The sequence below is a fragment of the Hemicordylus capensis genome, chromosome 3 (assembly GCF_027244095.1).
Source record: "Hemicordylus capensis ecotype Gifberg chromosome 3, rHemCap1.1.pri, whole genome shotgun sequence".
NCBI classification, from domain to species: Eukaryota; Metazoa; Chordata; class Lepidosauria; order Squamata; family Cordylidae; genus Hemicordylus; species Hemicordylus capensis.
In genome coordinates this window covers 239,838,265-239,852,172 of record NC_069659.1, presented here as the reverse complement: position 1 = coordinate 239,852,172, position 13,908 = coordinate 239,838,265, and the positions used below count along the sequence as shown (strand labels likewise).

At 41.6% G+C, this 13,908-nt stretch overlaps 1 protein-coding gene across 1 annotated transcript in view; it reads right to left on the bottom strand.

Annotated features, from left to right (window-relative positions):
- Positions 1-13,908, bottom strand: part of PCDH15 (protocadherin related 15) — a 1,296,732-nt gene that overhangs the window by 558,202 nt on the left and 724,622 nt on the right. The window contains 2 exon segments of the mRNA XM_053307474.1: positions 9,514-9,579; positions 10,254-10,268. Coding sequence (XP_053163449.1) covers positions 9,514-9,579; positions 10,254-10,268 — 81 coding nt within the window.

The following is a 13,908-nucleotide window of genomic DNA, read 5'->3' as shown; positions in this document are numbered from 1 at the left end:
AATGCTGACTCAGCTATAACCGCAGGTTTGTGCCTATTCCAAACTCCAATCATAGAGGTGGTGGGGATGTGCCTTGGAGGCTGGGTGGCAGGGAAGGGCTCTCCTCTCCTTAAACTGGAGTTTGTCTGGCCATGATTTGATTAACATCTGTGGTGTGAGTTGGAGTTAAGAACTGAAACTTTGGTCATGCTTCACTCCAGTTAACTTGTACATCTGAAATGGGCCAAACTGAAATATCACCTTTAGTCTAAAGTCCAAAAAATGTAAACCATGTTAAAAAACAAATCAGGAAAGCATCAGGAGACATCAATCTCTCTTTGCACTCTCAAACATACAGGAATGATGCAACAATTGTTTTTAGAATGTGTAGTACAGGAATACAAAAGATGAGATTTCTATTTGAGACATCATTCAAGGAAAGAAATTATGGTCAGCACAATAACAGGAATAAGAGCTGAAAAACAGGACTACTGTTCAAAATAATTGCTACCCAACTTTTAATTGAATTCTCAGCCCTAGTAACTCCTTGTCTCTTTATTAAGTATTCAAACTCACTATTTATTATTAATTTAATATTGACTGTGATAGTAAAATATGCATACTCTTTGTTAAGAATTCACACTATTTACTTCTTTTACCTGAACAGAATTCCTATGAATAAAACATGATTTTTAAAACTTAAACAGAAAAATTTATGGACAGTTTATCACAAGCATTCTACTGGCCTTTTTGTGTGTGTACTTTCAAATGGTAAAACTTTTTATGTTTGAACATCAGTATATGTAATAATGTCAATGCACTTGCTGAAGGGCAGGCTAAATACAAGAAGACCCCTTTTAACCAGTTGTATATCCACCTAATGGTGCAGCGGGGAAGAAACTTGCCTAGGGAGCAAGAGGTTGCTGGTTCGAATCCCCACTGGTAAGTTTCCCAGACTATGGGAAACACCTATATCAGGCAGCAGAAATATGACTCTATGGTATCCAGGAGTCGTCACCAGTTAGATGACACAACTTTATGTTACCTTTATATTGTGTAATTATATATTGCAAAATTGTATAGGTTTAATTCCAATTAGTTCACACATCTTCCCATCCTGTACTCACTACATAAAGTAGAGAAAAGAGCACAAAGACTAGAAAGAAAATGTATGAAAGTAGATAGGCCATGGAGATCTGTTTATTGTGAGAGCTTCAACACAACAATGCAATGTCTTTGCAATTCTCAAGGTAGTTTTCCAATTTCTCTTAAAGAAAGCCCCATTTCTCCCAAGTCAGTCCTTTTTTCCCCTGCGCAAACAGATTTCTTGATTCACTCTGTACAATATATGGATTACAAAGATGCTAAGACATTTCTCAAATTTGTTAAGTTCTTTCACAAAATTTGCATTAGGATATGAAACATGGAGTTCATTCCAATGACCAGCCCTACGACGGTGCATTGTGGGATCCCAGAGTATGCAACCAGGTTTCCCTATCAACCTTGCCACTCCAGAAGTGCTCATGCACTGGTCATGTGGCTGTGCAGCACAGCAGGGCTGGGAGCACCGAGGATCGGGGTAGGAATGATAGGTAGGCTCCAGACTTCTCCCCAGCTCCAGCAACTAAGCTCATGCAAAAGACCTTAAGGTCTATTTGAATGACACACCCAGGGGCCTCTGATGGTTAAATAACAAATAAAGGATTATGGAGTGCACCTTTCCTTTGCAAAACTATCAGGGAAATGATCCCTGTGTCCCCGTCTGGTTTATTCTTTTTTCAGAGAGAAATCTTTTCCAAATCTCTGTAGTATCCATCCAATGTGTCTGACACTCATAAACCTTTTCTATGGAAGAGTTTCTGAGATAACAGTAAAACAATGTTGCAATTTGAAGTCTACTATCTTTTTTATCCTTTTCAGTCCGGATTCTGGCCATGTTATGAGACTGAAGCTGAATTGGCTGCCTAGTTAGATGCCCTATGCCATAAACTTGACAGGCAGAATGTGCCCCTCTTGATTGTGCAGAATCTTTCAATAGTTTCTGATACCATCACCACAGTATTCCTCTGGCCAGGATGAGGTTGTTCCTATTTGCAGTGGCCTTTATCCTCCTTGGGAGACTTCTGCTCTACCCTTGACTGTTAGTCAATGTAAACCAACAGTGGCTACCTGCTATTTAACATCTCCATGAAACTACTAGAGAGACGGTCTGTGGATACGGAGCAGATGTCATCAATAAGGTCACGACAGCCAGATCTCTCTTTTCTGTCTGATTACAGGAAGGTTGTGGAGGTCTTGCACTGGTGGCTGGATTCAATGATGGATTGAATATACGCTAATAGACTGAAACTCAATCCAAACAAGATAGATCGATATATTGTTAGTCAGTAGGAAAGCCAACCTGGGATTAAGAATAAAGCTGTTCTGGATGCAGCTAAACTCCCTTGAAGGACAAGGTTCATGGTTTGGGAATGCTCTTTAACTCAGCTTTGCTTCTGGACAGCCAAGAGGTGACAGCTGTGGTCAGGAGGACTGCCTTTCTGCAGCTTTGGATGGTATTCAAAATACCCTTTCTTGGAAAGACACTTGGTCACATACAGGTTAGAGTACTCCAATATAATCCTTGTGGGGTTGCCCTTGGAAAAAAAATTCCCATTAAACTTCAGTTAATGCAAAATGCTTCAGTGATGCTTCTGGTTGAGGTCCATGCACTGAAGCTTGTAACTCCAATGCTATTCAGTCCAGGGGTGTAGCAAGGTTGGAGTGGGCCTGGGGACAAGATTTTAAAATGGGCCCCTTGCTGCGGGCTGGCGGAGGCCCTGCCTACCACACTTGCGTCTGGCACTCACATGTAGTCTCCCATTCAAATGCAAACCAGGGAGGACCCTTCTTAGCAAAGGGGACAATTTATGCTTGCTACCACAAGACCACCACCTAATGGCACAGTGGGGAAATGACTTGATTAGCAAGCCAGAGGATGCTGGTTCAAATCCCGACTGGTATGTTTCCAAGACTATGGGAAACACCTATATCGGGCAGCAGAGATATAGGAAGATGCTGAAAGGCATAATCTGACACTGTGCGGGAGGAGGCACTGGTAAACCTCTCCTCTATTCCACCAAAGAATGCCACATGGCTCTGTGGAATGCCACATGGTTCTCTTTTCTTTGGAAGAGAGCTGGTCTTGTGGTAGCAAGCATGACTTGTCCCCTTAAGCTAAGCAGGATCTGCCCTGGTTGCATATGAAAGGGAGACTAGAAGTGTGAGCTCTGTAAGATATTCCCCTTAGGGGATGGAGCTGCTCTGGGAAGAGCATCTAGGCTCCAAGTTCCTTCCCTGGCATCTCCAAGATAGGGCTGAGAGAGATTCCTGCCTGCAACCTTGGAGAAGCCACTGCCAGTCTGTGTAGACAATACTGAGCGAGATGGACCTATAGTCTTTCTCAGTATATGGCAGCTTCCTATGTTGCTATGTTCCTATGGTAGCCAGGAGTCAACACCAACTCAGTGGCACACTTTACCTTTGCCACAAGACCAGCTCTCCTCCCATGTGGGTTCCAAAGTAAGCTTCTGTGCCAAGATTAACCATTTTTGTCAGGGCTATAGCATGGTGGGATTTTTAAAAAAGTATTCAGGGGTAAGAGCACCTTTGTATGGAGGTAATAATCCTCGCCTACCTTACTAGCTGGCAGTAAGGGTGGCAAGATGATGTATGGGCAACCTTTTGGACCCTTTAAAGCAAGGGTGGGCAACTTTGTCCCTCCAGCTATTGTAGAACTACAACTCCCATCTTCCTCAGCCACTGTGAGGAGGAGGATGGGAGTTGTAGTTCTACAACAGCTGGAGAGCCAAGGTTGCCTACCCCTGTTTTAAAGCAGAAACAATGGATTTTTATTCAAGGGACAGCTAAAGCTTGCTGCGTTTTCTTTTCCCAGCCCAGTCCCACAAAATGTTGCATTTATTCTGAATATTTCAATAAATGGCAAAACTGATACTGAAAATAAATGTTTAAAATGTTCTTTGTAAATGAATAAAATAAAACAAATGTCTGCTGAGTCAGCCAGCACGTGAACCTAAGTTTCAGGGAACCTTCTGTGGGGATCTCTCAGCGGTGGCTGGAATTCTCTTGCCTTCCTCCTTGACATGATTTCACCCTCTTCTGGAAAGCTGACCAGGGTGGCAAACATTACATTTTAGATTTTTTTTTATTTTTTTGCTTTATTTTCCCTCTTTAAGCTGGAGCCCACCTGATTCTCTCCTCCTGTGCCCAGCTCTGATAATGCCCCTACCTATTATCTTTGCATGACAAACATTATGATAACTCCCTTTATTTCCAATTATTACCGACTCCAAACTGCACGTGATTTGTCAGGCAACCTCCTCTCAGCACTTTCTGTCAGCAGGAGCTGGATTTCATTGCTTGGTTTGACGTTGCTGCCTGCTCTGAAGGCACCGCTCTCCATAAGTTTTGCTGCTGCCTGAGAGGGTGGTGTGCATCTCTGAGCATGCAGATGAGACTTGGGAAAGTCAGCACTGCCACTCTGCACCCTGCCCTGAGCAAACCTGCCCACTAGACAAGGCAACAGGTGACCCCTCTTTGCATATGCTTTCCAAAGGCGCCAGCTGCACGCACTGTGCAGCTGGTCTTTGACAGCTTCCTGCCCCGTCCAAGGTCACCGCAGGCCTGGCGGGACACAGACCTGTGCACATGGAACAGAGCCTAGGGTCAAACCAAGCACACAATGGTCAAGCAGCAAGCTAGAGGCCAGAAACAGAGTCAGGGATTGAGAAGGAGAAAGACGATTGGGCTGATTATTGGCCAATAACAGCTGGAGGGCCTAAGTTGTACAGCCCTGCTTAATGCAACCAATAATAAAAAAATATTGCTAGTAAGAATATGTCTAAGATATAAGTGACATTTCTTTCTTTCTTTCTTTGTTCCAATAATTGAAGAGAGAAATAAAAAGTGAATGTCATCATTTCATTTTGCATGCTTACTTTTTTCATGGGCTGAAAATATGCGTAAAATATATATCATATCATACCATAAACTGAGGGTTCATTCTAAGAGCAATTTTCTCTCAAAGACAGAGAAGAGAACATAAATACCACTTGAAGTGGCTGAAACAGCACAATTTGAAGAATGCATCTGATCATCCAAGGGTGGAAACAGGCAAATGTAAAAGTAATGGAGAAGAAGTTGATAGCTCACTTTTTCCCCCAACAACAAAATGTACATTTCCCCCCTCTGCTATGGTAGGCTACAGTGGGGCAAAAGGTCTTCAGGGATAAGGAATTGTTCAATCTGAATGGAAAACAGTTGGCTTTGGAGAGCATTTATTGACTATCACCCATGAGGCACATTTTACCTTTTCCCATTCCCAGTGCAACTGTTTTTTAAAGTTGTTTGTGAAATTTAGGGTTAAGAGAACTACAGTTCTATAGTGACAGAAAATGACAGCCAAGGTTAAGGGATTTCTAGAGCCATCCTAACCCGCTTTCTTTGTGCATAAGAATTGTACCATTTGACTATCTTCACAGGGCTACGGTTACTAACCTTTTCACTAACTCTTGTTGTTGTAAGAAAGTTCCCAACATATGGTAGGACAAATATTTTGCAAAAAGTTTACAATGTCTAGCTATTTTGATACACTATTTTGATAAAATAGAGAAGTAAGAACACTTTTCACAATTTATTTATATATATTTACCTGACTACAGAAAATGAGACTTTGATGTCTTAGTTTTCATAAGATGTTTTCCTCAAACCTGTGACTGTCTGAAATATCACACTGTCTTTTTTCACAATATCTATGATTTGTTTGACAGGTTACTTCAAAGCACCAACTAATGAACTGAAGAAAACATACTATCAATTGCTGTTTGCTGAGCAAAAATCTAAGACAAATATATTCTGAAGTATTCTGCACAATGAGAGTTTACATTCCATCCATATGCTACAGTCTGGAACTAGGGTTTGTAGTGATATTTAGAAATGGGATTTCCAAAATATGACTCCCGCAGTTTGGAAATCCTTGCCCTATTATGAGCCTAGACCTCCCCAAATTTGGACCCAGCTCAAGGTTTATTCTAACACGCAGCTGGACACATTTTGTGAAGTACAAACAAAAAAAATTGTGCTGTGGAAACCAAGTTTTTGTGCAGTTGGGCCTATGAAGTTTAATAAGGAAGTAGGCCGGGGTTTGCAGGGGGGGGGGGTTAAGAAAAGAAATAAATAAAAAGAGGAAAGGAAACATAAAATATTCACTGAGGTCATTCACACTATCAAAAACTGTGTTCTACCCAGGTTTAGGACCTGTGTGTGCTCCCAGTTTTCGGTTCTGTGGAAGCATGGTAAGAAGAAAACCTGGGTAGAAGTGACTGAGGCTATTCTCAGGAGCAGCAGGAACTGGGCTAAGAGAGCCCAGCCCAGTTACTGCTGCTCGTGTGTAGCAATGGGAGACACACAGCTCCCGGTGGCAGCTTGGCAGCAAGCCCTCTTACAAAGCCCACTGCTTAACCTGGGTTTTGGATGCAAGAGCACCAGAAAATTGGGTTAAAAGATTGCGTGTTGCCGCAGCGCAACTCTGCGCTGTAGTGACTCATGAGCAGCCACCCAGCATCGGGAAGATCCCCACATGGCACCACACACTCACATGGGGCCTTATGGAACTTCCCATGAATTCTCCCTCTTCCACAAGCAAATTTATTATTGTGAGGTGAGGAAAGGATTGCTGGAGATAGGATAAGCTTTGTAGGCACCAGCCTCAAGGCCTGCATGCTCTTGACTATAGCTATGGCCATAATTTCTTGCCTAAGCACATTAGACTTGCAGTTGCCTGTCCCCAGATTTTTCTGGGGAACTCAACTAGGAAGTACTGGAAACTGGCAGGAAATGAAATCCATGCTCAGGAGTATTCTGGTCTTACAGGTAAAGCCTATTTAAAAACATCTATTTTACTAAAATGTTCATTTTCTACAGATATTTCCTGCTCTTTGCTTAGCTTACATTGATTAATGTATAATAATACATTATAGTTTATGTGACTTAATATTCATACCTTATATCTGTAGCTATATTTTTGATACACTTTCAAAATTTAAATATGGGATGATCTATATTTCCCCACAAAATCATGTTGATCCTTCTAGGACTTCTCATTGTTTGCTATGGAGGGCAGTAAGCTATATTTTTCAAAGTTCTCCCGCATAAAGGACAAATAGCTCACTGGAAAAAAGATTAGGGTTATTTCTCTCTCTCTTGTTGGTTTGCTACAGCAGAGGTTCCTCTCCCATGGGAGAACATTAAAATGAAGATCTACTGCCTGAAGTCTGAAGTTGCACAGACTAGTCCAGGAGAAACTCTCTGTGTAGCTCAGTCTTAGTTCATATAGTTTATACTTCTAGGGCAGAAACTCAGCAATTTTAAACTACATTCTATATTAGTATTGGAGCAGAAAGTTATTGATGCACTTAGATAAGTGAAACAATTAAATTTCTGCATTACCCCCCCCCCCGTCATCCAACGCATCTGTTACTGTTCATCAGTTGGTCTGTTCCTTCTGTTAAAAGCAACCTCTTAACTACACAATGAGGCTTTTTTCACAAGCAGCCTAACCCTGCCCCAAACAGGGTTAGGCTGCTCATGAGAAGTGTTGGGATTCTCATGGATCCCTCCCCTCCCCTCCCTTCTTGCCTAACCCCCTTAATAACACAGCTTTTAGCTGTGTATTTAGCTGTGTTATCCTAGCTACTGGGATAGCCACCCAGCTATTGTGTGCAGCCTGAGGAATCACAGAGATGGGCACGTAGAGCATCTGTCGGAGGGGAGGAATCCCCAATGCAATGTGCGTGCCACGTGTTGCATTGAGGGATGCCTGGAGGCCAGAACAACAAGTCCCAGGTCCCTCCTCTCTGCTCTGTGCTTCACGGAGCTCCACAGAACAGGGCTGTCCATCTGAAGCACAATGAAGTTGACCTGCTTGGTTGTCTAGGAGGAAGGTAAGTGAAAAGCAGGCTTCTTCCCTCCCTCCCGCACCCTCCCTGCCTGCCCAGGGCAATTGTGGGAATCACCCCAGTACAATGTCAATGTACTGTCAATGGACAACACCACAGAATCCTAAAGTAACAGGAAAGTAAAAAGTAAAGAGAAAATTGCAAAAATTATTGCTTTTCAGCACTAGTAGAAAAACTAAATAGACTGCATGTTAAAGGGAATGCCATAATAACAGTCTCATTAACTTTGAAATCTCATCTGCCATATTCATTAATGCTACATAAAAGATATTTGCCATGAGCATTTTCATATGGTAAACTCAAATGCACTAAAACTGGCTTGAAACAAGCAACAGTAAACTATGCTGAATTTTTGTTCACAAATACAAGGATGCTATTTGGTGTCAGACTATTAACACAGTTTTGCTATGTATCATACTAACATTCACAGTACAATGTTCTTTTAAAAAGTGTCCTGGTGTGCCTGCATGGGCAGCTAGGGGGCTGGTCCCCCAGCTATGCTTGCAGGCACAGACTGAAATCAGGCATGGCTAGAAGTGTGATTTCATTTCCTTCTAATCCAGTCTTACAGGATTACTCCATTGGACAACAGCACAAAGTGATTGACACAGAAAGAAAGCAGGATGTGAAAGCCATCCTGCTAGAGGTTTTAACAACAGTTCATGCCAAACATAACTGAACAGCACTGGATCTTAAAATCAAAGGCGAAAATATATTAAGGAAAAAATTAGATGTTAGGTGCCACCATGATACCAAAAGTGAGTCAAGCAGGAAGGAAATTGTTTAAAGCAGCAGAGCAGAACACGAGAAGGTGGGGATGGTTTACTCCCCTCCCCCCACCTTGCACATTCTTGGTTTAAAAAACAGACTCCTCTCTTCAAACATGCTTTATAGGTATATGTTGCAAGCATGCGTTTAACAAATACATGATCCGACCTGTGAGGTCTTCTCAGCTGGTCCTCCTTAGTTTCTCATGCCCTGGTGTAGTGTGTGGTACCTGGGTAAATAAAGATGGATCTCTGTCCCCAAAGGACTCACAATCTAAAAAGTAACATAAAACAGACACCAGCCACACCCACAAGAGGGATGCTGTGCTGGGGCTGGATAGGGCCAGTTGCTATTCCCCTGCTCAATATAAGATCATCACCACTTTGAAAAGGTGCCTCTTTGCTTAGTTAGCAGAGGGAAATGTGAGTGGGGGCAGAGCCAACTGCATAACTTCTCATGCAAAGCAGAATAGGCTGCTCTTTGATTCTGGACCCATAGCCTGAAATTTTACTCCTTCCCCTGAAGGTTGAAGAAGAAGGCTGGCTAGAGACCTTCAGATTAAAGCAGGAGAACTGGCCTTCCAGTGGATACAATAAGAAAATAATTACTGGAATATAATTTTTTTGAACCAAATAAACATGGTTACCACAGCAAGAAAGGAATGAGAACCAATTAGTGCTGGCGTTTTAATAGTGTGCACTATAGACGGAGAAATAAAACAAACAGTGTTGTGAGCACTGGATATACTCACCATTTCGACTTTCCTCATCAATTGGAACTATTGTTGCTGGAGGCCCTGCCCTGGCCAACTTGCAGTCTACAAATATGAAAATACAAGTTATTTCAAATTTCACAGTACTTTGCATTTTATAATTCTCTATATAAATAACTGTGCCAATAATCATTTTAAACTTGTAAAACAATCAAAGCTTTGTTGTCAAATACATGATAGACATCTCAAAGTACTTACTCAGATTTTTACCTAGCCTTTAAATAGGTAAACTCATTGAGAACTAAATGGATTTTGCTTAGCAAAGGTCTTAGTAGTTGGCTTTAACAGCAACACATTTCAAACAGCAGACTCTTAATGTGTTTTGCTTTACTAAGATCTACTTGCTAAAATTAATGTTTTTATGTCATGTATACAAACACCAAGTATTTGCCACATCACAACACAATATAGCTCACTTGCTACTCTTTAATCACGTCTTGTGCTAAACAGAGACCAACAGAGACCACTATGGAACAGAAGTCCTTCAGGACAGAGATAATGTGATGGTAATTTAAACCAAAATAAAAACATAAAAGAATGATTAAAAGGGGGGGGGGAATCATAATTAAGCTTTACAACAGAAACAAACATAATTGAAATTTAATTGCAACACAAGTCTCTAATTAGAGCGAGTGAATGGAATTTCAATAAAGTTCTGAATAGAGTAAAAATGAAAAACAGACGAGCAATTTTCAGGAAGTTACAGTTTGCCATCTTACCCTCATATTGCCAGTCTGGAGGGAAGTTAAGAGTCATCAATGGAAGCAGAGCAGAATAATGAAAGAAAATAAGTAAGAATTTGTTGTGGTTTATAGATAAAAGTTCTTAAGACACATAAAGCAGTACAAGTAGAAGTTAGAGATTCTTGTATATATTCACCATTATGCAGAGAAGATACTCGTACACACAAAAGATCTTTATGCACATGGGAAAAAAGTGCAACATTTTAGAAAGACACCATACACAACCTACACTGGGGAGGAGAGCTGGTCTTGTGGTAGCAAGCATGACTTGTCCCCTTAGCTAAGCAGGGTCTGCCCTGGTTGCATCTGAATGGGAGACTTGATGTGTGAGCACTGCAAGATATTCCCCTCAGGGGATGAAGCCTCTCTGGGAAGAGCAGAACATTTCAAGTTCCCTCCCTGGCTTCTCCAAGATAGGGCTGAGAGAGATTCCTGCTTGCAACTTTGGAGCAGCTGCTGCCAGTCTGTGAAGACAATACTGAGCTAGATAGACCAATGGTCTGACTCAGTATATGGCAGTTTCCTATGTTCCTATGTACAATGGATTATATAGTCATTCATTCTCATTCAAACCTTTTTTGCATGCATTTATATGCAGAATGCATGGTTCCACAAAGTATTCTGTAGAAGATGCAAGTACCAGAGTGTCCACACTACATATGAAGTAAATGAAGTCTCCTCACGCTGGCCGCTCATTTTTCATTTCACAAGGTATGTGTGATTTTCTGCAATTTTCCCCTTACCTCTGCAGATACTTGTGGCTACTGAAATTATGAGGCTATTCTCATGAGTGTGCAAGCCAGGCTAGGGGAGCCCAGCCCGGTTTTGCATGCTCGTGAGAACCACTGGGCTCGAGGGTGAGCCCAGTGGCTCCATGGCAGCAAGCCCGCCTAAATAACCACCCTACTAAATGAGGTTAAGAGAGCAAGCTCTCCCTTACCCTCATTTTCGTGATTGTGTGTCAGACATGGCACACTTGGGGGGAAGGGGGCTGCTAATAATGCACCATGCACCCACGCACTGCATTATTGGGGCTCCAGAGGTGGGGTGCCACACAGCAGCACTTTCTTGAGCCCAACCACCAGAGTGGCTGAGTGAGGCATGGTGAGGTGCAGGTGGCCCACAGGAGAGCCACCATTCATCTGGGTGGGCAATCCATCCAAGCAGGGAACCACCACTGGTTCCCTGATCATCTGCAGGGAAGGTAAGCTAAACCCTCCTTCACTGCAGACCCTCCCAAAGCTCTTCACATGGATTGTGTGAAAAGCTTCTATGCCTTGGAAGGTTCCCTAACCCTTAAGAACATAGTTTCAGGAAGTACAGGTAGCTGCAGAGGGAAAAACTGATTGCTAAAAATCTTACATGCACTCCCCACGTGACATAAAACCCTGCAGTGTCGATGCAAGGTTAGTCTGGATGTCAGTCACTGTGTATGGATACCATACTACCTGCACAGCTCTGGGATGAGTGTGGGAGTGGGTGGGAGCTATCCTGATACTTATAAAGGAAGATACAGAATTGTTGTATGCCTTAGGAACAATTGACAACAGAAGTCAGATCTTGATTATCTTCATCAAGAATGAAATTGTATTTGTTTATGCAATACAAACATGTGTCATAAGTATTAACAGTGTAAACTATGAATCATAGTTTATTCACTAGTTATTCAAGACTGTCCAAGTGCCTTCAATAGTCCACTCCAGATTATTTTAAAATTTGGTCCAATGCAATTTGATGAAAGAAAGAAATCTTCCAAATCCCAATGCATGTTTTTTTTTAAAGCAAAGGGCTATTTTCATGAGGAATGGAATTTATACAGATTTCTTTCCTCCTGGCTGCAGCCCCAACATATCCTGTGCCATTCCCAAGTGTTCCCCAACCCTCAGGACTAGCTTTTTAGGAAAAACAAGGAGGAAAGAGATGGCAGAAAAATCCCAGTCCATCAATGCAATCCACTCATAATAAATCCATTCTGGTTCAGACATCACACAGAACCTAGGTTAGAGCTTGATGTCCCTGAATCTCAGGAATGTGAGCTACCCATCCCATCCCTGCATAAAAGTCTACTTAACCTATCTAGATTAAAATAAGCCAAGATTGGTTGGGTTATCTGAACTCACTAATCTTGGCTTATTCTAAACTACATGCTTCAAATAACTCAAAAGCTGTAACTCTCATATCTTGCACTCGGGTTTTCTGAAGCAAGTAGGTTAAAATGAACTAGGATTGGTGGGTTCAGATGACACAACCAAGAGAGTAGACTCTTGCACAGGGATGGAAAGGGGAAGGACATGTTCCCAAGACTTAGGGCCATCAAACGGTGCCTGGATCTAACCAAGGTTATGCGTGAAACAGCCCTATGTTTCTAAACTGAGGGGTTTCCAAAGGAAACTTTCCTTTGACATTTCTCCCAAAGAATTCAGAAGTAAAAACACCAGATATTTATCCTACATTATATATTTACCTGTATCTAATATGTGATTTTTCCCTAGTTAAATATGTTAAATATGGAGGGGTCATCTTAGATTCAGAATCCTATTTCTTTTGGGTAAATACAGGTATAACCTGATTTAACACCTATCTTTTAAGGCATCATCTTACATTCAGAGTCACCTTCTGTTCAGGTAAATATGGTACATTTCTTATTATACAACACTAGTGACAGGTTTATGCTTTAGACCTGTGCACTTGGACTAACACAGAAAAGAGTGCTGCTTGATGATTAGATCATAGGAGCATAGGAACATAGGAACAGCCCTGCTGCATCAGGCCCAATATCATTGAAACCTACTGTATTTATCAATAAGTTTCTTTCCTCTTGTACATCTAGATACTGTGTCTTGAGTCCAAAACCCTAATAACAAGAAACTACAAAGCAAATAATTAGGGGACATTGAAACTGCACCAGTTTGTAAATATTTCCAGAAAAAAGGATAGTACATTACTGAAATCAATATGGACTAATGGCAGATGTCAGGAAACCTCTTAATTAAAATGCAAATACCTGTCTGAATGTCAGCAAACCTTTACTTTGAGTCTCTAGAACAATTCCTATTGTCATGTCTATCCTATTGTTATTCTGCTTTAGCACTGATTGTTTGATTAAGTGCCATCAAGTTGGTGTCAACTCTTAGTGACCACATAGATAGATTCTCTCCAGGATGATCTGTCTTCAGTTTGGCCTTTAAGGTCTCTCAGTGGTTCATTCATTGCTGTCATAATCAAGTCCATCCACCTTGCTGCTGGTCGTCCTCTTCTTCTCTTTCCTTCAGCTTTCCCCAGCATTATAGACTTCTCAAAGGAGCTGGGTCTTTGCATAATGTGTCCAGAGTATGATAGTTTGAGCCTGGTCATTTGTGCCTCAAGTGAAAATTCTGGATTGATTTGTTCTATGATCCATTTTTCCTGGCTGTCCATGGTATCCTCAAAAGTCTTCTCCAGCATCAAAGTTCAAAAGCGTCAATGCTTTTTCTATCTTGCTTCTTCAAAGTCCAGCTTTCGCATCCATAGAAAGTCATGGGGAAAACCATTGTCCGAACAATTCTAATCTTTGTAGGTGTAGACACATCATGGCATCTAAATATCCTTTCCAAGGCCTTCATTGCAATCCTACCAAGTGCTAGTCTGCGGC